The 27,642-nt window shown below is 31.4% G+C and overlaps 2 protein-coding genes across 2 annotated transcripts; one reads left to right on the top strand and one right to left on the bottom strand.

Annotated features, from left to right (window-relative positions):
• The first annotated feature begins 16,610 nt into the window (after positions 1–16,610).
• LOC121119735 (non-structural maintenance of chromosomes element 3 homolog) lies at positions 16,611–18,046 on the top strand. The gene is made up of 3 exons (XM_040714493.2): positions 16,611–16,810; positions 16,875–17,110; positions 17,377–18,046. The coding sequence occupies exons 1-3, from the start codon at positions 16,714–16,716 to the stop codon at positions 17,917–17,919; spliced, it is 876 nt and encodes a 291-aa protein (XP_040570427.1). The 5' UTR covers positions 16,611–16,713; the 3' UTR covers positions 17,920–18,046.
• A 145-nt stretch (positions 18,047–18,191) lies between these two features.
• On the bottom strand, positions 18,192–19,525 carry LOC121119736 (dnaJ homolog subfamily C member 5). The gene is made up of 3 exons (XM_040714495.2): positions 19,340–19,525; positions 19,131–19,269; positions 18,192–18,986 (listed from the first exon to the last, which is right to left on the bottom strand). Exons 1-3 carry the CDS (start codon positions 19,360–19,362, stop codon positions 18,516–18,518), a joined length of 633 nt encoding a protein of 210 aa, XP_040570429.1. The 5' UTR covers positions 19,363–19,525; the 3' UTR covers positions 18,192–18,515.
• Between the last annotated feature and the right edge of the window lie 8,117 nt (positions 19,526–27,642).

Below are 27,642 nucleotides of genomic sequence, written 5' to 3'. Positions count from 1 at the left end.
ACCTAACATTTCTTCTTCTTCTTCTTTCTTTATTATCTTTTAATAAAGGAAGAAAGGAGAGGAGGGCTGCTAACAAACCACCCTCTCCTAGATACAATGCACACCCAGCCAATCCAGCCTGTATTCACATCCATGTATTTAACAAGGAGGCTACACGCTCTCCATATACTACAACAATTTAAAGAATAGACCCCTTTTCCTCCCTACTCACTCAATTGTTATCTTGGGTATTATAATAACTCATTTTATTCATCATAGCTCACTCAACTTTCTTAGTATGTACTCTTTTAGGTAGTGGAGGTGCTGCTGTTGTTCCTTAATCCACAAAAATGTCTACCTGAATAATTTTTTTTTTTCTTATCTTACTACTCCACATGTTATTAGCATTTTTTAACCTTATGATGGGTAAATAAATCAAGAATTAAAGGATTTTATAAATACATACATTTAATTGTATCGGAAATAATTTCATACACTACTCAAGAAGGGATTATGTCATGTTTATTATCCTTTTATCTGAATGATGATACAAGCCATTCGTCGTCTTCCATGATTATCTAATTCCGTGACTATTGAGTATTTTGTACTTGAAGTTTATCTGTATATATGAATGTATTAAAAACAGTCGCAAAGTACAGTGTATATAGTGCTCCCTGATGTATAGCATTGCCATATTTTGATCTAAGAAAAAACAATGTTGTCACATTAATGAACTATTGCAGGTGTGTGTATATAGCATCGAACGTGTATACAGGGTGCACTGTATATAGTGATCTCTGATGTATATCATATACATATTTTTATCCAACCAATAACTATGTAGACGTATTAATGAAATATTGTAGGCATGTTCATATGTAGCATTGAATATGCAGACTGTTTCTCTTTGTTTTTGTTGTTGCTCTCTTATGTATATAGTATATCATTCATAATTAATTCATATGCATTTTCAGATTATCTTAAGATTCGAATCCAATATATTATAAAGGCTGGTATGTAAAAATAAATTAACTCTCGCAAGCGTTTTGTATTTAATACACGAGGACACTGTTTTGTTTGTTTATGTTACTTAGTGCTTTAGAGATTAAAGTACTCATCAATTACCCCTCCTATAAAAACATTCTGAAATTCTTATTATTATTCTTTCATTCTTGAGGACGTAACACGTCAATATAATATCCATATGATATAAGTATTAAGTAGTTACGTGTGAGCTTGCTCATGAAAAATGGAGAATAATTCTTCCCCACTATATAATTAATATTAAACTTCTGGTAGTAACCGGCATTTTCCAGAGTTATTAGGTGTTGGCTCAAATACAAATTTAGCTTTAATCATATAGAAGATAACTCGTCAAGGTACCTTGATTCCTTTAGTCTAACCTGATTTTAGGTACATTTACCAGCAGGTAACAGCACTGTCTCTTTCTATCTACAAATTGGAAACAGCGACAGCGGATAGTTGAAGTTCAATTAAATAACAGTTAAAAATAAGGAGATAACTTCGCAAAGCGAAGAGTATATTATTGGATTAGGTGGAGAGGGATCTTAACTCAATCGACCACAAATGCTCGAATAAGTTTCCACGTAGAATTAGACAATCATTGGGGTTTGCACTTTATATTCATTTATGTTAATAGCAATTTCTGTTTCTTGAGTTAATGGATTTAAAAGCAATTTGATTTCTTCTCCATGATATATATTACGTTAATCCTGAAAAGATAATATAATGGTTCAAACTAGATCTTTAAAAAAAAGACGTAGTGGTAAAGCACTACTTATTATTAAGTAAAAATAGGATATGATCTCCTTTGACCTCATGCCTCAGTCCACGGATTGCCCCCCCCCTTTTCCTCCTCGGAATACTTCATAAGAGACATACACACAACCTCCACCACATAATGAGACCTTCCATTTACTTTAATGATCCTCCGAAGTGTATTGTCTGAATATCTCGAAAAAGTCAAGATACCTCCTCCTAAGAAATAGCGGTATTGTATTTTAACTATCCGCTGTCGGTGTCTCCAATTTCGAGATAGAAAGAATAAGTATGAAGTCCGGGAAAACTTATAGAATGTACCACCATGGACGTCTCGAGCACCTGGGCAGCAGACTAGAAAACGCACGCTCCAAGGGCTGGCTTAGAAGAAGTTCACGAATAGGTTATTTTTTTTAATAAAAATATATTCATACAGATTTTCACTACAGATTGTATGAGTTAAAATCTATAAATATTTATTCATAAATGGACAATTAATAAGAATTCAACACTAAATGAGCTGCAATATAATTGACATTAATTATTTCAAAAATAGATGCACACGCCCGAAAAATTAATGTTCATAACTTAAACATTATCAAATTGATGTTTGGGAACCATTCTAGATTTGAGCTTGTCTTCAGATGATTCTTTTCTGCCTTCCTGTCGGATGTTGTCATTGAGCTGAGAAACCAAATTTTTGTCCATGACGTTAAAGAGAATTTGTGAAATCTTGCCAAGAATGCTTGCCCATTTGTGACCTTGATCACACAGGATAACTATTGCTTCTATTCTAATTTCTAAACTCTTTTTTGACTCTTTATGGTGGATTTCTTTTATAGGAATAAAGTTAGAGTTTAATGATAATTTCATTTCAAGACGGTTCAGGGGAAACTTGAAGTATTCTTGCCTTTGGAAGCAGTTAAAATATTTTTAAATTTGCATACAGGGTCGAAAATAAGATGAACTTTTCGATTGAGATTGTGTGGGGGAGTAATTGAAGTCTGGAAAAGAAAATGAGTAAAGAACTTCATGTTGACTGGGTGGTTATCAACTAATACGGTCACAATGATCAATCCAATTTGATAGAGGGGTTTCAAGAACTCTAACTGGGTGCTGCTAATCCTGAACAGGTAATTGGAACCAACCCTGTTATGTTAAAATTGTTCCTTTATCCGTAAAATAATTACGAATTTTTACTTCATAAATTTGCATAAATTCAAACATTGACATGTAGAAGTTGAAATGGAATAAAATGTCATTAATATTCACGGTTTCAAATGGTACTGAATGGCCTAATATATTTTTGAAATTCGGGAACTTTTTGCGCAAGTGTTCATTCCTTGAAAAAGCGACACACAGAGAAAAATGGAAAGCTATGCCAGATTCTGCAAACTTTTTTTTATTTGAAACTGTGTATATTCCAGAGATTTACAAATGCTAAAAACATAGTTTGACTGTATAATCAATATTATCAACTCTAGAACCGTTTATTTGTTCAGAATCTGGATGAAGCCAAAGTTTGTTCCCATTGTAGTTGGGAACTATTGTCTTCGGGACATGTTATTACAAGGTTTCGTTCACTATCATCAAGTTAAGCCTGATAATTAGTTTGATCTTGACCACAGTGTTCATAAGTTTTAGAACTTATGCTTGCTCGTGATTTTGAGATCTTATGTCAATTTACTACATGAAAATATAAGAAAATTGTATTTCAGTTGGTTAAATTCGTCTACAAAAATAAAAATAAAATTTCCAACGTAATCTCCATACTTGAGGGGGATGACGGTGTCTTTGATGGAACTTATGTCTAAGTCTGCTTAGTGTGGCCAGCTAAATGAGAGACAAACTCATTAACCGAAGACAGCAGAGAGCCAGAGATACAGCATAGAAAAAAAAGATTCTACCTTATATTGAAACATATATGTAACTGTTTTTTCTGTAATCTTTAACTCTCAAATTTATCGATGTTATCTCATAAGATGCAGAAAACAGAAAAATTAATAGAAATTTATGTAAAATGAGCTGAAATTCGAGCGATTTTTTCGCTCTTCTAAAATGGCAAGCGCGCTCCCACTCTCACTCGTTATTCAGAACAATGAACCTGCTGTCGCTCAAGGAATTTGAGCGGCGTTTAATTGAGCAGCGCTCACTAATGCTGTAGTTATCACACATGGAATCCAAAACAGTCGAACAAATCAGTCTAAAATTTAGCAAGTAGACGTATTAAATAACCAAGTATGTTCCTCTAAAGGCACGTGAGGTCATTAAGAGGCTGTTTTGGACCGAAATAAAATCTATTTTCCCCTTCACTCTTTCTATATCTCTCTCCTTCTCTCTGTCTCTCCCCTCTTCCCTTTTCCCTGTCTCATTGTGCATCCTTCTCTGTGTCTCTTTTATTCTTCATTTATTCCTTGTTTATATTCCCCTCTATGCATCCCTGCAACGTGGGCACCCTCTGCTAGTAAGCATATAAATTGTATATCGGAGTTGATCATTTTTGAGGCTAAGCCCACAAAAAGATGAAAGTTAGCAACGCCCCAAGAAATGCCTACTTGGAGATTTTTATACACTATAGAGTTTGAGAAATACTGATTTAAGATCATAATTGTTAATCATAAAAAAACATTTCAAATACTTTATTACATTATTACTTTCACAACTTTAAAGATAATTTCATTAAAAGTTTTCGGATCTTATCAAATCAATTAGTGTCGAACTATAAATCTAATTTTAAAAAAACTGTAAGGAGCATAATATGTACTATGTGACAAAATTAATACGTAAAAATATCACTAAAAATCCAATTATAATAGTAATTTTTATAGATTAAAGTATAACTATAGCCTCAGTTTATAGTAGGTTATTAAAAAATAAATCTACTTGTACAAAATTATAACTTGTATACCTACTATCTAGTGTGTATACAAATATGAATTAAAATATATGCTTACATATCTTGAAGTGCCTATATTATGAGTTCTAAAAAAAAAGGATTTGTCAACCGGGTCAGTGTCAGTTTTAGGCTGTAATTACTAGTGATGTAAATCAAGTAAATTTTTTAGCTGGCCGAGTTTTTTAAAATAAGTAATCTGAAAAATGATTTTTCTTTTCCTTAGCAGTTGTCATTATTATTTAATTCCTTAGTAGTGAACATTCTTTCCTAAGACAAAAACTAAGTTTGTCGATCTGCAGAGCCCTCATTTTTAAGTGCAGGCTTTATATCTTCAAACTGCATACCACTGATGAAAATATAGTGTAGAATGGGCATGTTTAAAAAAAAGAAACCAAAAATCAAAATGATAACCCTGAAAATTTGGAAACTGTTTTTGAGGAGAGAAAGAATAATGGTTATGACGTTTCATTAGATCAACTACAATCAGCGTCACAAGAGAGGAAGGAGAAAAGGATATGAAGAAGGGCGTTTGCTAGAATTTCTCCCATGTCGATCCCCCAATTCTACTCTGAGTCCAACAAGGACTAACAATTATAACTCCGCAAGAAATCCTCTGGGTTGTGAGACTACAAGAAAGTTCAATCAGGGTTTGAATATAATTGAATCTATTTCTAAGAAAGAATGTTCACTACTAAGAAATTAAATAATAACGACAACTGCTAAGGAACAGAAAATTCCTTTTTTATATTAACAATTAAAAATTAACGGGCCATCTAAAAAACAGACTGTATCATTAAGCATGCAGGTCTCTGCAGTCTGCACCTCCTATTTAAAAAAAGAAAAAAAGGGTAAAGGAAAAAATTAAGTAAAGTTTGTTTGCCTTTTTGTAATAAAACAAATATGATTGTGATCAGATATAATAAAAACATATAACCTATAATATTTTGCGTTTTATTTAAGTTATATATTATAATATGTAGGTACTGTTTTGATTTTATAAAAATATATGACCCTTTAATCAAAATTGATTAATAGTCCAATAAATTTATATTCCTTTTTTCGATCATATTTATAGAAGACAATGAAGTATGGGTGATATTAGTGTTGTATTCCAGTCAAACTTTTCGAGTTTCGTATGAGGATAATATCACAGAAGTTCGGGCTCCATTGAGTTTGCATTGATTTTTTTTAAAAAGAATTTTCACGTATTCAATGTGATTTGTCTTATTCAATACATCAACTTCTTCTATTTATTAAGAAAGGAGCGTCTGTAGTTGTTTAATGTCCTATACTATATATTGCAACCTTTCTTCCAACAGAAGCATAAATAGCAAAGATCAGTTGATTAGACTGTGTTACTTCACTAACAAAAAAATGTATACTATTTTTTCTGTTAAACGATGTTTTTAATTTTCCCTAGTCAATGTTCTGTACATTGATTGGTTGAATTGTGAACAATTCCGAATTATCTATATGAATAAAGCAAAGTTTATTCTGTTGTTGTGATTGTATAAAACACTCAATATAGTGCTCCTTGATTTATATCATAAAAATATTTTAATCCAACGAATAACAATATAGTCGTAATGATGAAATATTGCAGGCATGTACCCTCGAATATGTAATACAATTTTTTTTTTTGTTATTGCTCTCTTAAGTATATCATAATTAGAGTTGACATATTTGTAATGAAAAAACTATCTTTAAAAATTAAAAAAGGAGGAATAGTTGTTTCGTGGGTTCTTTCTTATTTTTAGCTAATCATTTAATAGGTCATCGTGAATTTAACTTCTGCTTTCGAAGTAAGCATTATTGCTTATCTGTGGTGTAAATTTAGAAAACTGTAAAATAGAAATAAATATATGTCTATTTAAATATGATAATAATATTTTTCGTCCACGAATGATATTTTAAATGTAGAGGATTCCTTTATTTATACCAGTAATTTATACTAGACCCCCCAAAAAAAAAAAAAAAAATCATCATCATCATATAACAGGTCTATGATATTTAGAAGGTTCTTAATTCAGCAGGATATTATATATTTTCAAAAGGAATTCCGTCAATTTGAGTATCATTTTATTAAAATGACAATAAAAGCCAATCGTAGTATTCAATGACTACCTACATAATTCCGTGACTATTGAGTATTTTGTACTCGAAGATTATCTGTATATATGAATGTATTAAAAACAGTCGCAAAGTACAGTGTATATAGTGCTCCCTGATGTATATCATTACCATATTTTGATCTAAGAAAAAACAATGTTGTCACATTAATGAACTATTGCAGGTGTGTGAAAAAACAATGTTGTCACATTAATGAACTATAGCATATAGCATCGAACGTGTATACGGGGTGCACTGTATATAGTGATCTCTGATGTATATCATTTACATATTTTTTATCCAACCAATAACAATGTAGTCGTATTAATGAAATATTGTAGGCGTGTTCATATGTGGCATTGAATATGCAGACTGTTTCTCTTTGTTTTTGTTGTTGCTCTCTTATGTATATAGTATATCATTCATAATTAATTCATATGCATTTTCAGATTATCTTAAGATTCGAATCCAATATATTATAAAGGCTGGTATGTAAAAATAAATTAACTCTCGCAAGCGTTTTGTATTTAATACACGAGGACACTGTTTTGTTTGTTTATGTTACTTAGTGCTTTAGAGATTAAAGTACTCATCAATTACCCCATCCTATAAAAACATTCTGAAATTCTTATTATTATTCTTTCATTCTTGAGGACATAACACGTCAAATGAATTGATATAAGTATTAAGTAGTTACGTGTGAGTTTGCTCATGAAAAATAAATAAAGAGTAACACGGAGTATTTCTAGGGGAGTTATCGTCCATATTATGAAAGGAGAATTTGTTTTTTAGCCAACGCCTAACTACTCCGGGCAAAGCCAAGTACTACCACTAATTGAATAATAATTTTATAGTTTGAAAGGTGAGGCTAACACCTTTTTGTTTGTTTGTTTATTTTCGTGTGAAGGGTTGCGTGATATAATAAATATAACGAGATCTTAATAGTTTGTTCATTCTTACCAACTATGGAACTATTTCACTATAATCGTTGATAATTGTTCAATGCTTAACAAGAGTTAATTCCAATTCAACCAATCAAGCACTCATAAAGGGGGAGGGAGAAAAATCTACAGCTGAAACAAAATAGAGGTTAAATTCTTCTATGAATGAGAAAACACCATGTGAGTGATACAAGAAACTTGACTAATAATCATTACTCAAATGTTCAGAGCCGTGATTATTCGAGTTCCAAGTCAAGACAAAATTTTCCCAAATTTATTTCAAAATTCTAAAATTAAATTTCCAATATTTTATATTTTTTGGAAAATCCATTGTTATTCTTAGAAAATTAAATTTCTAGAAAAAAAATTTCAAAAAAAAAAATTAAAAAAGAAATTTAAAATATAGAATTTTTTGGAAAAAAATTTCAAAAATCCACAGCTATTCAGAAACAATTTAAGTTCGTGGAACAAAATTTCATATATTAAATTTTTGAAAAAAAATTTCAAATATTAAATTTTTTGGATTTTTTTTTTAATCCAAAGCTATTCACTAACAAATTATATTTATTCCTCTACTGCATAATTAGCCCGAATCACCTTTTTTTAAGAAAATAAATTTAAAAAAATAAATTATACCCCTTTTTGTGTTAGAATTTTTTCATGCCTACAAAAAATTTCTAGTAAAAGGCAAAATCCTTAATTGGGGGGGAAAGTACTTCCAGCCTACCCCCTGAAGACGTTCCTGTGAATATAGTCAAATTGTAATTCTTATTAAATCAATTATTTGTCATGAATCATAAATAACTTTCCATTCGAAAAAAATGTATATACATTCCAACAGAATCATTCCCATAATATCTATTTCATATTTATGCAATATGAGTCTGATATAATATATTATGTTATGTATAAATTGCAGCTTAAAATTAGGTAAATATTAAAAGTTTATAAATATAGGGCGTTTTGTTTTTCAAAGGAGACAAATGTTCTTTATTCATTATAATAAAGATTAAAATAACGCATTAATCATTATTTTGCATTACTGTATTACGATAGACGTTATTCTAACCTATAAAAACTATTGATAAAGTTTTTTTCTAAAGCTAAAACCAATTGAGTAAAAAAAAGAGAACAAACATAATCCTCTATGAAAATGTAAAAAAAACGATGCGCACTATACACGGAGCATCAAATTTTCAACTTTTTTTTGTTCCTTAGAAGAATTAAAAGAAAAAAAATGAATACTTTATATAGGTTAAAAAAAATGTCTATCAAAATTATTTCATGCAAAATAACTAAAAAATTATTTTTAGTAACTATATTTACTAAGTAATGATCTTTTGTCTTTTTTCATAATTTGATTGAGATGTACGACTTTAGGATGATCTTGTAGGAAAATGAAATTTTATATAGGTTATTTTCATAAACATATGACAGCTTTTCCACTCTAAAAAATCGTAATAAAAATTCGAAAAAAGTTGAAAAAGAAACCGTCCTAATGTTTAATCATGTTTTGATAGCAATATAAATTTTATTTAATAAGTGTAAATACCAAATTAAACCTCACCATGTGAAAAATATAATTCAATCAAATGAACTAAATGCAATAATTGATAGGGGGACCAAATGTTCTTTTATGACCAGGTATGTCCTCATTTTACCAGGATCTGCCTTAGGTATTGTGGGCATAGGCGGAGTTTGGGAGAGGGCCGGGCATGTATATATACTGAGTAATTAGTAGTAATAGATAGTTTTATTTTGGTCCTTATTCATTCGTTCCAGTCCAATCCAGTCTTTGGACCTGTTCTATCGGCCCTTAGGACATTTTATTATTGAGAACGGTCCTTGGGACTGTCGGTTCCTTGAAATTTTTCATAAAAATATCCATAGATTATTATGCCAAATAAGATATATCAAATTTGTATTGCACATATCTTGCAAGAAATATGTTTTTTTTTCCATTATAATCTAATGTAATACGAACATATTATATTGTTATAGTTTATTTTATTATATAACGGAATAATTAAAAGGATGAAAAACACCCTCATTGACTTCACGAGGGATCGATTTTACCTTCTTTAAGGACGGACAAGTGGGACTGGACTAGACGGGATGAGACTGGACTGAACCTCGGTCATCGGTCCTAAATAAGTACCTACACAACAACAGTAATAGGACGATTCCAAAGAAATTATCAATTCCAGTTCTACATCCGATCCCAAATTATTGCTAACACTACTTACGATCATAAGAGCATAATGTGTAGAGATGAAAAACGTGTATACTTTGGGCATCAACATGGTAGACCTGACAATTTGTAGACTTTTTTGGAGGAGAGCAGCTCAGCTGTCATGACATTTCATTAGATCAACTACAAGCAGGTGCAACCAGAGGGGAGGGGAAGAAGGAAATAAACAAAGACATGAGCAAGAATTACTCCAATGTCGATCCCCAACTCTAATTTGAGTCCAACTAGGATTTACAATTGCAACTTTGCAACAAATCATCAAGGTCAATTTTAAGAACATATACAAATGTTCAATCGTGGTTTGAATATAATTGAATGTACATAGTACAAAATGAAGTTGACTCCTCAAAAATTAAATAATAATGGCAACAGCAACGGATATGAAAAGTCCCTTTTCAGTTTGCCAACTCAAAAAAACAAAAAAAAACGGGTGATCTAAAAAAATACACCCGATTTGAATCACTAGTAATAAGTAAAGTTGACATGTTTGTCATGGAAAAACGACCTTTAAAAATTAGAAAAGCAGGAAGAGTTGTTTGTGTGTGCTCTTTCTCCTTTTTTGTTCACTATGTTATAGGTTGTCGTAGTGCTAACTTCTCCCTCTGAAGTTAGCATTACTACTAGAGATGGGATTTGTTTAAGAGTGCGAGGAGAAGGCGGGAATGAAACATATGGTAAAACGGAAATAAGACCATTGTTCATATCAACTACCTATTGTATGATTTTTTTTTTTTTTTTTTGGGGGAGAGAAAATGAATAAATACTATAATGAAGAGAACCTCCTCCATTTAAAATAGCATTTGTACAAAAAAAATATGTAATTATATTTAAAGTCATATATATTTATAATTTTATGCATTTTAAATTAATTTACCCCAAAGATAGGCGATAATTCTTCTTTTAGAGGGAGATATTAACACACACACGAATTATTAAATAATGAACGAAGGAGAAGAAAGAACACACGCATTAATTGTTTTATCCTCTTCTAATCGCTATACTTAGTTTTTTAAACCATTGGTTTTGGGTAGGAAATAATTTGTAACATTTATATAAATGAATATTACACGTGAATTGATTAAAAATCACAAGATTTGCGTAACTATATAACCAATACAGCTTTAAAAACAATTAAATGTTGAAGTTTATTATATTTTACATTGTCTTCTTTGTTTTCTAAATTGTCATGTTTTATTATATAAATACCCTAAAAATATGATATTACATCGTTATACAATCCTATTTCTTTGTTGTAGATACAAATTAAGTATTATAATGGGAAGAATACTATATTTTTCTCTAATTATTTTACTTTTCTCGTCCCTATTGGATAAAAAAAAAGGACAAATCTTGCGATTTTTAGGATATATTAATTTAATTTAATTCAAATATCACTGCTTATCGTAGACATCAGTAAAATTGCTCTAAAATGTTTTTTTTTTTTTTCCTATTCAATTTAGGCTACCCAAAAAAAATCACTTTGCCCAACGTAGGGTCAAACGGGACTAATATAAAAAACGAAATTAATATATGGCTATGTCATCAATACATTTGTGTTGTGCTTGAAAAAAAATTTCCAATCTCTTTTCTCCACTTTCTACTTACACATCCTAGATTTTTTTAAATGTTCCTTTAATTGGTTAAATGGAGTTGCACTGATTAAGTTTAAGTAAACATTATAATATTACAATTCCTCCAACTAAACAATGAATCTTGTGTGAAGTCCATAGGTATAAAGTATATTTCATTCTACAGAAATCACCTGGGCGCGAACCTATGCACATTGAATTCAAGAAAATAACTTCTCTCGAGCGCGTTGTACATGAGGTACGGCGATTCCATTCCTTGATTATCTTGTTTCTTCGGATTAACATATTGCTTTTCCTCCATATAAAAAAAACATGTTTAATTTTTCATATTATAAAATCGGCATTATTTCCTTTTTTTTAAATGGCTTCTATATAAAACAGTCTGCTTAAACATAATTAACTTTAGTATAATTAGGTAAAAAAGTTTAGGTGTAAAAAGTCTCATACATCCATTTGACTCCATACATGAAGTTAAAAAGTGTACTTGACTTTTTTTCTTGAATTGAAATTTTCTAGATACTCAACTCTAAATTAATACTGTCGGGGTGAAACTGATAGCTAAGACACGTAATGCTAACATGGAAGCATGAAACATTTGAAAAGTTTACCCAAATTCTTGGGACAAACCTCCAAATGCAAAATTACCCCCATTAGATCCCACACTACCCTAAGTATGTGGAATATCAAATATCGTTAATATTTTGCCACATATTCTGACTCGAATTGAGCTATTTCTACTTTAAAAGTTAATTTGGAGCAGAGTTAGAGACTCGAGACTTTCAAATCGAATTGGACTTGAGTCCATGTTTTGAAAACTTGCAACAAGACTTGATCTCAAAATCAAAGACTCGAGCTCTGACTTGGACTCGAAAGTTATGACGTTTAGACTTAAGGAAGTTTGATAGTTTCTGCTATTTTTCTTGTTGGACGCCTTCTTGAATTTAGGATCATTTTTAAAATGTTTTTCCCACAATCCTTTCAATTTTTTCATAATCATTGGAATTTATTATATTACAATAAGGGATTATTTCCCACAATAAATACATTTTTTTACCTGGATATAAAGTGCCCTTTTAATTATATTTTTTATAATGATTGTAATATTCATTACCTTGGACTTGTGAGGAAAGACTTTTGAGACTCAACTTGAACTTGCATTATAAACAGTGATGATTAGGGCCATGAGTGTTTGGTTCACGCGCACTATATATTGGATTTTCAAGTAGCCAATACTAGGGTTTAGCGTAGAAAATGTATATAATCTTGGGGTTCCGTATATAGTATACTAATAAACAACAATTACTATGCTATTTTATTACAAAATATATTGAATTCACTTATTTGAATCAAGGATATATACAATAGATAAAGTTTTGTGCTTTAAATTACATGCACACTAGAAAAAATTTCAAACTTGTATGTAATATAACTTTTTGAATACGCACAAACTTTCAATGAAACGTTTTCAAACTATTGTGGCACTATGGCCATAGTGCAGTCACACGTTTCAGACATTTAATGTTTGAACAACTGTTATAATAGAACATTTGTGGATGTTGTTAATCATAGGTAAGATTCTATTAAATACACGTCTAACAATACATGTCATTGCTAAAAATAATTAGAGAAGATCGGCTCTCTCAAATGAAAATGCAAGCAAGATTTTTTGTTCCACGCCCAAATTTTGCGTGAAATAATCAAATATCAAAATAAAGCTACGTTATCACGGCACAGTGGTACCCTCTCCCACCAAATGATATTCCAATTCCGTAAATTGAATGCAAATGATTTTTTTTTTTCAGAATGCTTAGAATATGATCTTGCATCCCAAAATTAAGGCTAAAATTGAATTTGATTTTAACACCCTCTAGTAATAAATAAACGTTGGAGAGACTAAAGAACAGAAATATAAACACAAATCAATGACGGTTACAATGGAAACTGAGGAGAGTGAAGAGGAGCAATTGTTGTAATTATTGAGTTAAGATTCCTAGCTATCTTTATATTTTCTTCGGACATAGCTAGGATTGAAGAATATAGGAAATACGAAAATAATGAATGATAGCTTGAACGTATAATATACGTTCTAGTCACAATTCTCCTACAAGTATTTTGTCTCTTTGAAACAGAGCCTGATAAGAAGAGTTTACGGCACGAGATTTCAGCACACTCTAGTGATATATATCAAATGGTCCAAAAAGAAATCGAATACAATACATGAATACTAAAAAAATTATTTTATTGACCTTACACAGACGATTAATTATTATAAACAAATTGAATAATTACTTTATTTCGCATACACATGCATCGGCTATTTCTATTTTATGGAACCGCTACTTCTGTTATTGAGTTTACATTTTTTTTCATTTTTTTGAATTGATTGAGAAACATCATTTTCGGAAGTAGGAGGTTCCAAATAAGGAGTAAGTATGTATGATCCTGAAATAGTGGAGATCTTATTTTATCTGAAATTTAGATAAAAAAAGTTGCTTCAGATTTTTTTAGAGCACAATCGAGAATTATCTGATTCTTTCCAAAGATTTCTTTTCATTTTTAGGATCCATTGCCTTCTACGGAATTCGTCCCTTGGAAATGAAAAAAGTGTAACCCCCTCAGCTCCAGAGCGATTCCTGCAATCCATGGCACTACAAGAGGACATACTTGCGGTATTTTAACAGAATATATCGCCTATGTAGAGGTCTTCAAATAAAATATAGTAAAATATTTTAATGTTTTGGGCAATGACTCCAACACATAAGGAAATCAGCTATGATTAAACCGGATAGCCTGGTGAGGTAACTCTACTTATAAGTAAGGGTGATAATTTTGGTAAGAATAGAACCGTCTCAATCAAGAACGTTATCATTCCCGCCTTTATTATTCAATATTAATATAATATTAGATGCTGATAGTCGATAGAGAACTGAATAAAATCCCTAAAATAACGTCGCCTTCTGTCTGGATTTATGAAAATGGAGGCTCAGGAATTTGGAAAATACTTACCGGATGAGAAACAGATGGTTTGTCGGATTTGTCGATATAAATGTGCCTTTAGTCCCCTTTCTAGAATTACATGCCCCTCATTATCCTCATCTCATATCAAGAGCATGGATATTCATCTAAAAAATCAAGTTAACGATGAATACATCATGTCAGACTTTAACTCTGATCTCACAAAGATACTTATTGCTTGTAATATACCCTTATCTATTGCTAATCATCCTACGTTCAAAAAATTTATGGAGAAATAGACGGGTAACCCCATCCCTTCCCGAGGAACCATCATTAATTAATGGAGGATATTGGTAATGATGCCATTTATAGAAATACCCCCATTGTAAATTGTGAAATTAAGATCATTTTCATCATGTTTAGAGTCATCGACACCCAATTATCAAATGGAACTCTGAATTTTGTACCATCTAAAAGTAAGTATTCATTTTTTTAATAAATCTAATCATAAAATATGATTCTATTTTAGACAAAATTATCAAGAATTATGGTACACAACTCATTAAATGGCAAAAAAACTGCTTAAATGGTCACAACAACGGGGGTAGTAGCTTTGGATGGTTCGCAACTAGTTTATCTGACACTATTTTCTTCACTTAAAGTCTTGGGTATGATAGTTAGGTTTTCCAATATTACATAGTCAATAAATATTACTTTTTTATCACTTAAGGATTAGCTATGGGTGATAAGACCCAAGAAATGGTGTTCAGAAAAGTCATAAAAGGCAAAAACAACTGCTTAAATGGTCACAACAACGGGGGTAGTTGCATTGGGTGTAGCATTATAATTAGCAATTGTGTATATCCTTCATGATAATAGTATGTTGTTATATAAGCATAAATAACGGGGAAAAAATCTTTTTTGATGCTCTTAATAAGGAGTAATATCGCCGGACATTACTACATAATTAGCTTTTGCTCTAAATCTTTAAGATGGATTTATTTCTAACATTTTTTTATTAGTATATTTATTGTCTAATTTTATGATTTTGACATTTACTTTATTATTAATAATTAGTTAGATCTCATCGGTAGAGATATATCTATCCTGTGCAAGAAGAGAGGTGATTATCTTTTTGATTAAACTCTGCGTCTTACTTGTGTTTTGCAACCTAAAGTTATGACATATTTAACTGGATTCCAATGTCAGAACAAGAAAATATTATATGGATAAATCTATTATTTCAATATTCTGCATATATAATTTATTGTTATTAGTTATATGATTCCAATTGTTTAATTTTGTATATTTAACATAAATGTATGATGGTATATTTTTTAGTATGTAGATTATATTTAATTAAAGCCTTCTTTTTTAAACTTTGAACTTCGAATATATTTCGAAATACTCTACTTTGTCGTTTCATTAGCTATTATTCTGAGAATAAGGTTAATAATGAATTACAATTTCATGGAGTGTGACATTTTCAAATCTACTGTAACGGATAAAAAATGTCGAAGTCAATTATACGAAATAGGATATTAAACATTTTGCTAATAAATAATTTCGTTATACCCTCAAAAATCATAATAAAGCAGGCAGATGATAATCACATCAGTATTTTAAACAATGATACCATATGTTTCCCCCCCTGCACGCGTTTTTCTGTACAATATTATCAACTTTACTTATCGGTCATAAATTGTTTTTAAACAAGTTGCAACTACTTCAATATAGAAATTGGATTTCAGAAATGAGATGTATCCTTTTAAATAAATAATTTCCTTTCTTGTTTATTGAAATTCCATGAGATCAGTGATTCTTAACCTTTTCATCGTTCCGGAGCATTCTTTTTTAGTATCTTGCGGTATATAAAATATACTCAGCCAAATGTATTATTCACTATTTATATATATTTCGCGGAGCCCTCATTAGGAACTACTGTATTAGATGTTCTATATAATAAGAGTTTAAATTTGTCGATGAATAATGGGGAATAAAAAGCTTGATGTCATTATAAAATCTTATTGCCTATTGGATATACAAACTACTAACGTCGGCTTGCACGCACGAGAGGGAGTACTCCTTACAGTGAGAGTTGCTTTTATTTAAGAATATGTACACAAGTGTCGCTAGTGTTTAGCCTCTACACGCTATTTATCTATGTCAAGTGTGTAACAAAAGGCGCGGAAAAATTGAGTATTACTCAAAAAGATGTCTAGTCAAAGTATGGATATAACAGATTCCCAGGAGGGTTTCTCGAAGAAGGACTTGGATAAAATCACATCGGATGTGATATTTTACGTATTAAGTATAAATAAATACTTACTAAACTATATGAAATGAGCTCTTAACTTTTATAAATCATTTTACAGGTCAAGAAAAGAAAAGACTTCCTCTTAAGAAAAATGACATTTTTAAAGCTTGTAACATTCAGAATAAATCCAAGGCGCTGAAAGAAAATATAATGATTGAAGTCAAGAGACAATTATCTCATATTTTTGGGATTGATTTACGTGAAATGAATTCCAGAAAAGGCTCTTCAGGAATGCAGTATATCTTAATTAATGAGAAGATTGAGATTTTAAAATCATTGGATGATAATTATTTGGTATTCATAAAGTAGTTACTTTCATAATCACTTTGAAGTTTGTTATTACACAAGTATATGAGCCTATCATTTTTTTTTTTTTTGTAGAGAAACTTACTTTTAGTGATTGACGTAATTAGCATTACATGAGCTATGAGTTCACACTTGTTATCAGTAGTTATCAACTTGTTGCATGATTTTGTTGAATATGTATTTCAATGGATGATATACATAATCATTATATATTAATTAATTATAGTCTCTGAGATTTTCTTTCTAATACCTAGAATTGGAGTGATACAGAAAACGCTAAATTGGGATTGCTATTCACAGTTCTTGGACTCATATTTATGTCTCCCGACGGAGTTGTTGATGATACCGTCATTTACTCATTCTTAAAAAAACTATCTGTCTATGACGACTCTATGTCTATGGATAAAACTATGGCACAGAAAATTCGCTCAACACAAGGGGAAACTGAGGGAGTTTCCCCCGAAATTTTTAGTCTCTTCGGTAATGTCCGTGACTTGATCCATAGAGAGTGGGGATCCAGGCAACACTATTTGGACATTAAAGAACTACCTATGAAGGAAGGGGATAGTATTCCTCATTTTGAGTTTCGTTGGGGCGAAAGAGCGGAAATGGAGATTAAGAAGTCAAAGATTTTAATTAATGTATGTCTGATGTACAATTGCCCACCATCTTATTTTAATGAACAACGGCAAAAAATATTAAATGGAGATAATGAAGAGGATTGCACAATACTAACGGACTACGAGAGTGCGCTATCTAAAGATGATGAATTAAGTACCTGTGAGTCACCCCCCTAGATAAATCCCTATTCAGATTTGATTATTTTTTCTCTGATTGGCGAAAAATATATTTATGTAACTGAAAATATAATTAATATAAAAACGGATTTAGAATAAATACCTTTATTGAGTACTACTAAACAAACTTTATTCATGTTTGACTCTGATACGTTACAAAAAAAAAAAAAAAAATGAAATAGCTGCTGGGAGAACGTTTAGATGCATTTAAGGAATAATAGCCAGGATACCAAGGGAGGGAACACAACGCGAGTGACAAGCCGAGAAGAATATGAATTTATAAAAATGTAATAAAATTTGTATTTAAAAATATATATATATAAGATTAAATAATATTTATGCGGGGTGAATTGCCTTGAAGTATAAAACTTGTGACTCATAGTATATGATATATAGATAATTGACATAAGAATTAAATTTATGCAAGGAATTATATTTTTTTATGAATCAGGACCAGAGCTTACGAAAGCCACTAAAAATGCTTTTAGTAGGACCTAAAAAATTGAATGAATGAAAAAAATAAGACTTCATTCTGTTTGATTCCATACAATAAAGAATTCTCGCACAAATAATACATACATATTAAATAACAAATATTAACTCGAAGCACTGTTCTTCCCGTCGCTATAAGAGGTTTTTGTATCTGATGGATTCAGGGCAGTTGCTTCATTGGGGAGATTTTCGGGAGGGATGACAAAAGGCGTAGAGCCTGAGGATCTGGGCTGATCAGTATGAACTTCTTCTGCCCCCTCATACCCAGGTAAGTCCCCTCCTGACTCTTCCCCATCTTCTGGCTTGCACAAACCACAACAATCACATCTACCTCCGCAGCGATTACAAAAGCAATTAAAGCATTTGCAACAGCATAGGCAAAAGCAACATCCTGTACAACAGAAAGTCGACCAGAAACAACACTGAAACCACTTGGATGAAATGAGGAGAAACACGGGGATGACACTATCGCCCATCATATCAACTGCATGCAGGCCCACAGAGCCATGATAATCGTAGATTTTGCGCTTGTTTGCATCGGATAACACTCTATTAGCATAGTTTAATTGCTTAAACTGGAACAAAAGAAACATGTATTTTAATCATAGGAACAGTATTTGATAATTAAGTTAAGTACTATAGAAATATTTAAAATAACTTGATATATAGGTCCTTATAAACATAATAATTAGTATGATTATATCCTGGAAAAGACTCACCATTTCCTCCGCCTCAGGATTGTTGGGATTTTTGTCCGGATGGCATTTCAACGCCTTTTTACGATATTGTTTTTTAATATCTTCGGGACTGCAATCCTTTTTGAGCTCCAAAATAGCATACAGGGACTCCCCAGATACACTGAAAATTAATTAGAAAAAAGAGGTCAACATGTGTTCAAAGTATTGAGCCCAAAGAATTCCGAACTTACGAAAGCCTCTTTTCGTCGTTCATGATTAGATCATTCCAAATGCAGACGACAAATATATGTTGAGTAGGTAGTCAGAAGGGAGTGTTTGAATCGAACGTAGACGTATGTTGAAAGGTGGAGCGGGAATCTGTTTAATCACAATTAATTACAACACTTGATATCCATCCTTAGTAGTACTACTGAAGTGATTCTGATTCATATAATAAAAAATATTTTATCTCTCTTCCCTTTTCTTCCTTTCCTCTATCTATCTCTAGCAGCTGCTACTCCTAGCAGCTTATAAATTTATTTGTATTACTCCTTCGGCCCACACTCCCAGCTTATTATCCCAGGGAACACTCAAATGCATATAAAATGCGCTCTTTTTAATGTTTGACGGGAGTGCAAAAAGATGCTCGCATATTAATATTAATGCTGTAAATTGAAACTTTGATCTTACCCAATTTAAATAATAATTTAAAAGAAAAAAGTATAACAAGTTTAAAAAATTACCCTTTTAATGAGATTGAATTTGTATTATGTACAAGTTGTAATTTGTAACAGCAAATTGTACTCGTTGCAACCAGAAAATGAGATGAATAATTTTAAATGATGGATGATGAAATGGGGATAATTGAATATTCCATTAATGGAGTAATTTTTGACTATTATAATACAAACGACAAAAATATAAGTATTCGGTGGCACATTATACAGCTCAACTTCCCATGGTTATATTACTCATAAATAAATAATAACCATGTAATTTAAATAGATCAAAATGAAATGATAGTATCAATGTATTGTTGGTTATTAGAATAACCAATAGTGTAATTAAATAATGTATTTGAAGAGGAAGAAATTGAAACTTTTACAATTTGTTTATACGCAACATCTATAGAACATTTTCACTGACGTCATAAATTGCATTATATTTGAAGGATACGCCATCTTGGGGGCTCAAAGTTTTTTACTACAAAAAATGGACACTTTCCAATCAATCTTGATCCAATATCATCAAATGGCTTTAATAAAAAAAAAATATTTAACACTTGCATTGAATACTACTTGATGCCAATGATCAACAATAATATTTTAATTAAAGCAAAGTAATATGTGCTAAAAGTCTATAAAAATGGCTAGTTTTGTATTTTTTTTTGATCAATTAAGGATGAGAAGAGTACAATATTTAGAGAAAAATTATATGTTTCTTTTCATTGTAATAGTTAATTTTTATGTACCCTATAGAAATAAGATTGTTAAAAGGTGGAATAACATATTGAATACTTTTTAGGGTCTGATATATAATAAAACTAGGGAAAAGTGGGATAAAATGTTTATAAGCAGTAAGATTTAAGCGCATATTGTACATAATATTTAGATTTCATTAAAATTGGGTTAAATTAAAAATATAAAGTACATATTTGATGTGATTGAAATTATAATTGTTTAATAGTTAAACTTTCTTTCAAAATAAATAAAAAATTTTAATCAAAAATGACTTTCTGGATTTTCTTAATAGAATATGAGAAAATTATTTTGCATTGGAGTCAAAATAAGCGCACGCCACAAAAGTATATCTTACCATAATCATTTCAGTGTTCTCTGCTTATAACAGCTGCAGCAACAGCAGCTGCTCACTCCCTTCATAAAATAAAGAGACATCTATATTCCTCTTTCAGAAACACAAATATAGTAGAGCAACACTTAGTCGTCATGATATTGTTGCTGGTACTTGGCTAAGACTATGTAGCTAACCTATTTGCTATTTCACTACCTTGCAAGTAATTAACATCTGTGTAAAGTACGCTATATAAATTCATTAAATATTTATTAGTAATGACTAATGAGTGCTTACATTAGCCCACTGCCCAAAGATTATGGACAAAGAATTGATTAATTATTAAATTTTTAATTGTTTCTACTTTCATTCATAACTAACTTATGAATAAAAATATTGATAAATATTGTTCAAGTAATATTATGAATAATATGTTATGCCAATTAGTGACGTAGTTAGATTGTCGACCTTTGGAAGAAGGGGGATAAGTGTTGTGTCAGAAACTCTTAGTATTGAAGACAACAGTTCAGTCTCGGTCCGTTCCAGTTCAGTCCTGCAATATCATTCCTCAAATTCACACTTTTTTTTTTTTTTAAATCAGTTCTATCAGATTTGTAATAAAATATTTATATAGTACTGCCAGTCCTAAGGGCCGGCCCCAAGGACTGATAGGCCCAGTCTTAAGACTAGATAGGGAATAATGAATAAAAATTGACACAAAACTAGGGGTAAAATGACCTGTTCATATCCTATAAATGTAGTTCCTCTTATATTATCATTATAAAATAATAAAACAGGGACTTTTTCATGTATTTTAACGAGATTTTATTACAGAAACGTTGCAATCAAACGAATGGGTGACATCATGAACCAACCAGCTTCTGAAGAAGATACAAATATCAATATAACTTAGGATGGATTTTTGCTCAGAAGTTTTCTACTCACAACTGAATACTGAAATTATATTTAATAATATCAATATGACACAATAGGTGGCAATCAAAAAAATGGGCGACATAACTGTAACATCCTCATTCATTCATCTCCGCCTCAGAAGTCTGGATAGAAAAGAGGAGAATATGAGAAAGACTGCATAGTGGTGATGTGTTAAATTGCTACCGTAATAACTGGTGTTTGAGTCAGCAAGTATTTCAGGGACATTTTGTGAATAGGGCACACCAAATGGGGCTATCACTGGAAATCTGAGATGTCTGGTTACCTTACTCAAAGTCCCGCCCATACATAAATAAATATATTCAGGTGACAAGACATGCTTCATTGCCTTCAGTAGTTAACTTTGGTATGAAATGTTATATCCGTTATATGTCATTCAAAGTCTTTGATATTTCTTTCGAGAGGGTCACACCTCCCCCATCAATAACTCCTAAATAATATGAATAATGACTTATTAAAAAAGAAAGAAGATCCACTGCAGATTTACTTGTTTAAATTGAAATTTTTATCAAGTATTTAATGTGATGATAACTTAAACATCAAATTGCCCGGCTTTATATTAATAAAATTCATACAAAAGATATGTTCCGAAAAAATAGCCTTTTTTACATTGCTATTAATTTACTGGAATAAAAAATAAATTTCGGACTTAAAATTAATTTGTTATCCATGAAAATTATCATGGTAATTTCTTATTAGTTAAAAATAGTGAGTAAAGAAAAGATGAAATTTTCTCGTCTTTCTCTTAAAATTCTAGGATCTTTTTATGCTGCCTCAACTCATATGTATAAAATATATCGGGAGAGGAATTGCTCTCAAAAAAGCTTTATTTAATGACTTATATATACACACTTAGACGTGTACATTCACGGTAGATGTGATAACCCCCCTTAAATCCTCTTGAGTGTAAATTAAAATCATTCATTAAATCAGCTATAATAACATGTGACGAAGTAGGAGTGGAAAAACGAAATAAACAAGGATATTGACAAGAATTACTGCAATGTCGATTCTCAATTCTAAAATGACTTACACTCCGCAAAAAATCCTCAAGGTTACTCTCCGTCTTTTATGAGTACACACGAATGTTCATTCGGGTTAAAAATATAATTGAAGGTATTAGAAAAGGAAGTTCACTACTCAAGAGTTTAGTAATAATGACGACAGCTAAGAAAAATAAAATTATTCTTTAGATTATCATTTCCAGAAAAACGGTCCAGCTAAAAAATATACACAATTTACATCACTACAGATAAGTATAAAAATTATAATGCTTCTTGCTTGCAAATACGTTTGAATTAGTAAATTCAAACTGGGATAAATAATTAATAAGAACATTATATAGCATATAATTCTTTTATGTTCACCAGAATTACGACAATTTTCACGTCCCTGGTCGTAACTGGAAACAAATTCATTCCTTTATCTAAGTGTGTAATATTAAAAAAAATATCAAAATTAAATATGTATTAGTAGTTGATTCGTGAAAGACAAATTTATTTGAATAAAACACATTTGAGTTATTAAGTATTATTTTTTTAAATTTGATCCCTGTCTATGTATTAAACCCGGGACTATATAATTAATTAATCTTATTTTCATTCGTGTAGGTATATAGAGAAAAGGAGAACCTTGTAAATTTGAAGGACTGCATTTAAGTTATTTATAAGTATTCTTCAATATATTTTCTTTAAATAAGGCATATCCATCCGTGTTTTAAAATAATATATTTTTTCATTATAAAAACATCAGTATGGCGAAGAAATCAATAATATATAAAAAGAATAAGTTAAATATACCTACATGAAATGATCATATAAAAAACATAAACTAACAATAAGATCTTAATTTGTCATTTATCTTGAATAGGATCAATAGATAGTTAAATGTAATTATCTTACTAAGAAAATCGAATATGATGCATTGAATAGGCTTATTTTACGTTTGATTATAACTATTTTCTCAAAAGGTATCTATAGATTTGAGTAAATATTTAAATGAATAATAATAGTTTTACGACTGTGAATGGGAAGGATTTTGAAACTTTTACTCATCTGAAAACAATCATAATAATGAATTTGCCACATCAAAATAATTATGTTCTAATTTCTATTTATTAATTCAATCAATACTGAAACAATTGCATTAATAACATTTAATAATTTTCTGTAATTAACCTATTTATTTGGAGATCCTAGATTTTCACAAGAGTAATAAACCAATATGGTTACAAGCAATTTATTTTAGAAGAAAATTCTTAATTAATGAATTTTTGCTGTTTACTAGATTTTTTTTGGGTCAGGATGAAAATTTTTTCACTAAAATAGGGGTAATTTTTTTCCATTCACCCACCTCCTCAAATTATCAAAATTATCACTTAGTGGAAAAATATTAAACCAGAAACTAGGGGAAACTATTTTTTATATGATTTCTTTTCTAAAAAATAATTTGGTAAAATTCATGCTAGGACCATAGAAGTTATTTTTTTTAAACTTAACCCTTGGTATACGCTGATTCTGTTAAAGATTAGGAGCAATTTATGTATTCTTAAGCATATCAAAGACATTGATGTGAAGGAACATCTGTACAATGAACGATTCTTTTATTAAAAGAGATGAGATCCACCTGAGGTATGAAGAGGTGAGATCCCTTGAACAGAATATTAAGAAAGGATCAGAAGGTGTGTGGCTAGGATATCCAAATGGAAAAATATAAATTCCTAGGAAGGGGAAGAATGATGGATGCTGATCCATATATCCGATTGTGACGTAGGATAGATGCATCGAAATGGACATGAATTGAATATTTTTCTACGCAGTTTCAACTATTCTCTTGTCTCACTTGACTCCATCTTACGAGTAGGGGAAGCCGGAGGGAAAAGTCACAATTTTCTAGCTTTCTAGGCCATAATTTTTTTTGTGTAGAACAATGCTTTTTGTTTTGTGTAGAACAATGCTAGTTTCATGTTTTGGTTAATTGTGTACAAATTGGCTCTAGGTTACTGATTATAGTCTCTTAAAATGGCTGTTGTGTATTATGACGTTTCCCAATATTTTACATTTCTAAAAGACAATGTTATTTGACGTTCAACTCCTGTTTTATAATCTTACGTGGGATTTACGCAATTTCACTTTTACATAGTGCATTTATACAAATAAAAACAACTTTTTTATTTATTTATTATTCTTTGGTGCAGATGGATGAGCTTCAGACAATACAAAGTGCCCAATAGAGAAAAGTGGCCATGTTAAACTGGACAAAATACATTCTCATTTATATTCATAGTTAACAATGTACTCATTGAACATATGACCACTTTTGGTGCATTGTGTTCCTCGAGAAGGTTCCTTAGATTCCCTTCGAAGTGAAATTATGTCTCTTTTGTGCACGAACCAAGTTTCATCATTATTGAAGTTCACATACTTGTTTAACACTTTTTCATTTCTCTTGATTTAATCAAATTCAAAGTCTCGATCCTCGTCAATCAACTTCTTCACAATCCCAAGATAGAAAGAGTTTGATTTCTTGCTATGGCATCTGAAGAAAATGAAATCGTCAACACCAATTGTATCAACATCTGAATCACTCAAGCAAGCTCTAGTTCTTCATTTTCTTAAGTTTGTTCTGCCAGAATCCTTTCCAGAGCGTTGTTGGCATCTTTATCATGATCGAAGTCATAGCTAAGTCTCTTTGGTGTGCTTGAACCACAAGCAATGACGATAATGTTTTGTGTGTACGGTCTTTCTGGGGCTGACGTCAAGACGGTTGATTTTACTGCCTTTCTTTTTTGTCCCTCTTTACGGAGTTGGGGCTCTTGGAAATTTTCTATGGTGATATGAAAGTGCTTGACATTGAAAGTCCTTCATCAAGTGGTGATCCTGCTGTCAGTGAGCTAGTTGGTGGTTGTTGGATATCAGAAGAGTCTGGTTCATCTCTGTTGGTGATTAGTACAAGTCTCTCCGTGGAATAAGTTGGTAGGAACTTGTGGTCAGGAAATATGTATCGGTTCATAGGATAATCCCAGTAGATCGGAACTTAGGAACAATATTTGCTGGTGTCAATACTTTCGGGAAAGCATATGCTACGCTACCATTTGGGGTACTGAGTGAAAGAACATAAGCTTACCAGCATTAGCAAAATCCTTGCACCACATCTCCGAAGCATGATTGAAATGGGCCATACATCGAGTTGTCCAGGGGCTGCATTTCATGCGAACAAAGGGGCAGAAACGATAGAAGGGTGATTTGGTTCTCTCTGCAAAAAATGATGCTACTTTTACTACAGTGCGAAGCATGGTTGTCTAATACCATCAACACAGGACGCTGGACTGAAGGATTTGCATGCTGACCAAATGGTTTAAGAAGGTTCAGAAAATTATCATATGTCATTCACCAGGACACTTTTGGGTGTGAATCACATAGTGTTCCAGTGATCTTGGACATTTATCCTTGGGAAGATGAGGTAACTTGGTATTCTATTTCCAAATGGCATTAACTGGTCCACATAGTGTGACGGTACTCCCCTTTTCATGGAACACGATAGAGCCCACACGTTTTTCACATTTCCTTGCCAATTTCTGCAGAGGTGTTTGCACCGTTGAACAGCAAGTTTCATTTATGTTCCAAATATATTCAGGGCAAAACCTAAATTTCTCCATAACTTTTTCAAGATTGTTAAAAAATAAGTTTATATTGATTTTATTGAATTCCTGAGTACGGTTTAGTGAGGTTGCCTCAGGTTCCGAAGTGAAAGTTTGCCTGCATGACGTTCCCTGAATGTTGTAAGCCAATCTTCTCCGACAGTTTCGACATATACCCATGAATTTGGCACAGAGATGCTGTTTGCAACTATAACTACACAAGCCAGAGAGTGCAGTTCTTGTAGTGCAAGGCCATTGTATGGGAAGATACTTCCAGGATGTAGTGAAGAAGAATGTGCACTTTTTCCTCTGAAAAAAACACGTTTCTTTTGTGTGCTGCATCCAAATGTAATGTTCTCAATATGGCCATGTTTCTGGCGCAACTTCACATAGCACTGAAGGTCTTGTAATAGACGTCAAATTTTGCTGCAGTATTACGAAGGGATCCTCTCTCTAAGCAGGTTTGGACTGCCATAACCATGGCATCTTTAGAGAATGCCCTCCTTGAAGTGTTTCTCTCGAACTGTCTCGGCATGACTCTGTGAGAAAAATAAAAGGAGAAAAATACCTAAGAAAATTGTCAACATTTGTAAGTATCATCTCATTACATAATGTAACGACTAGATTTACGTGTGAGAAGATCCTTTTCTCAATGTTACAGCGCTCAAACTTGTCAAAACTGCTATAGCACTTAAACTACCTAGATGATGTGAAGAGGCGCAATAATTTTAACTGATGACTTAACAATATTTCCTTTAGTACCAAAATAATCTAAATAATTGGGCTTAAACATCCCTTGTTAACCGCAAAGAGCGTTTTATATAGTTGCTAGTCATAAATCTTAAAACAAATCCAAGCACTAGAGTGGTGTACCATCAATCAAATCTGATTTCATAATGACTGGGGTGAAAAGTCACACTTCAGAGACATTGTGACTTTTTACTCCAAAGGCACCGGGTTCTCTTCTTCAGAGGCCTAAAACATCAAATTCACATTCCAGTTAAGCAAGCCATCATTTAAAAATGCGTTAATATTAATGATAACAATCATCCCATGTATACAAAAAAAAAATTAGAAAAATATGAATACATACTTTTTCGAAGATTGTAGTTTCCACTTTTTGATTTTGAATCCTACTACCCAGCAAAGATTTTAGAGGTGAAAGAAAGA

Source organism: Lepeophtheirus salmonis, chromosome 6, assembly GCF_016086655.4.
Source record: "Lepeophtheirus salmonis chromosome 6, UVic_Lsal_1.4, whole genome shotgun sequence".
In the NCBI taxonomy this organism is placed as follows: Eukaryota; Metazoa; Arthropoda; class Copepoda; order Siphonostomatoida; family Caligidae; genus Lepeophtheirus; species Lepeophtheirus salmonis.
This window is presented reverse-complemented; position numbering and strand designations above follow the sequence as displayed.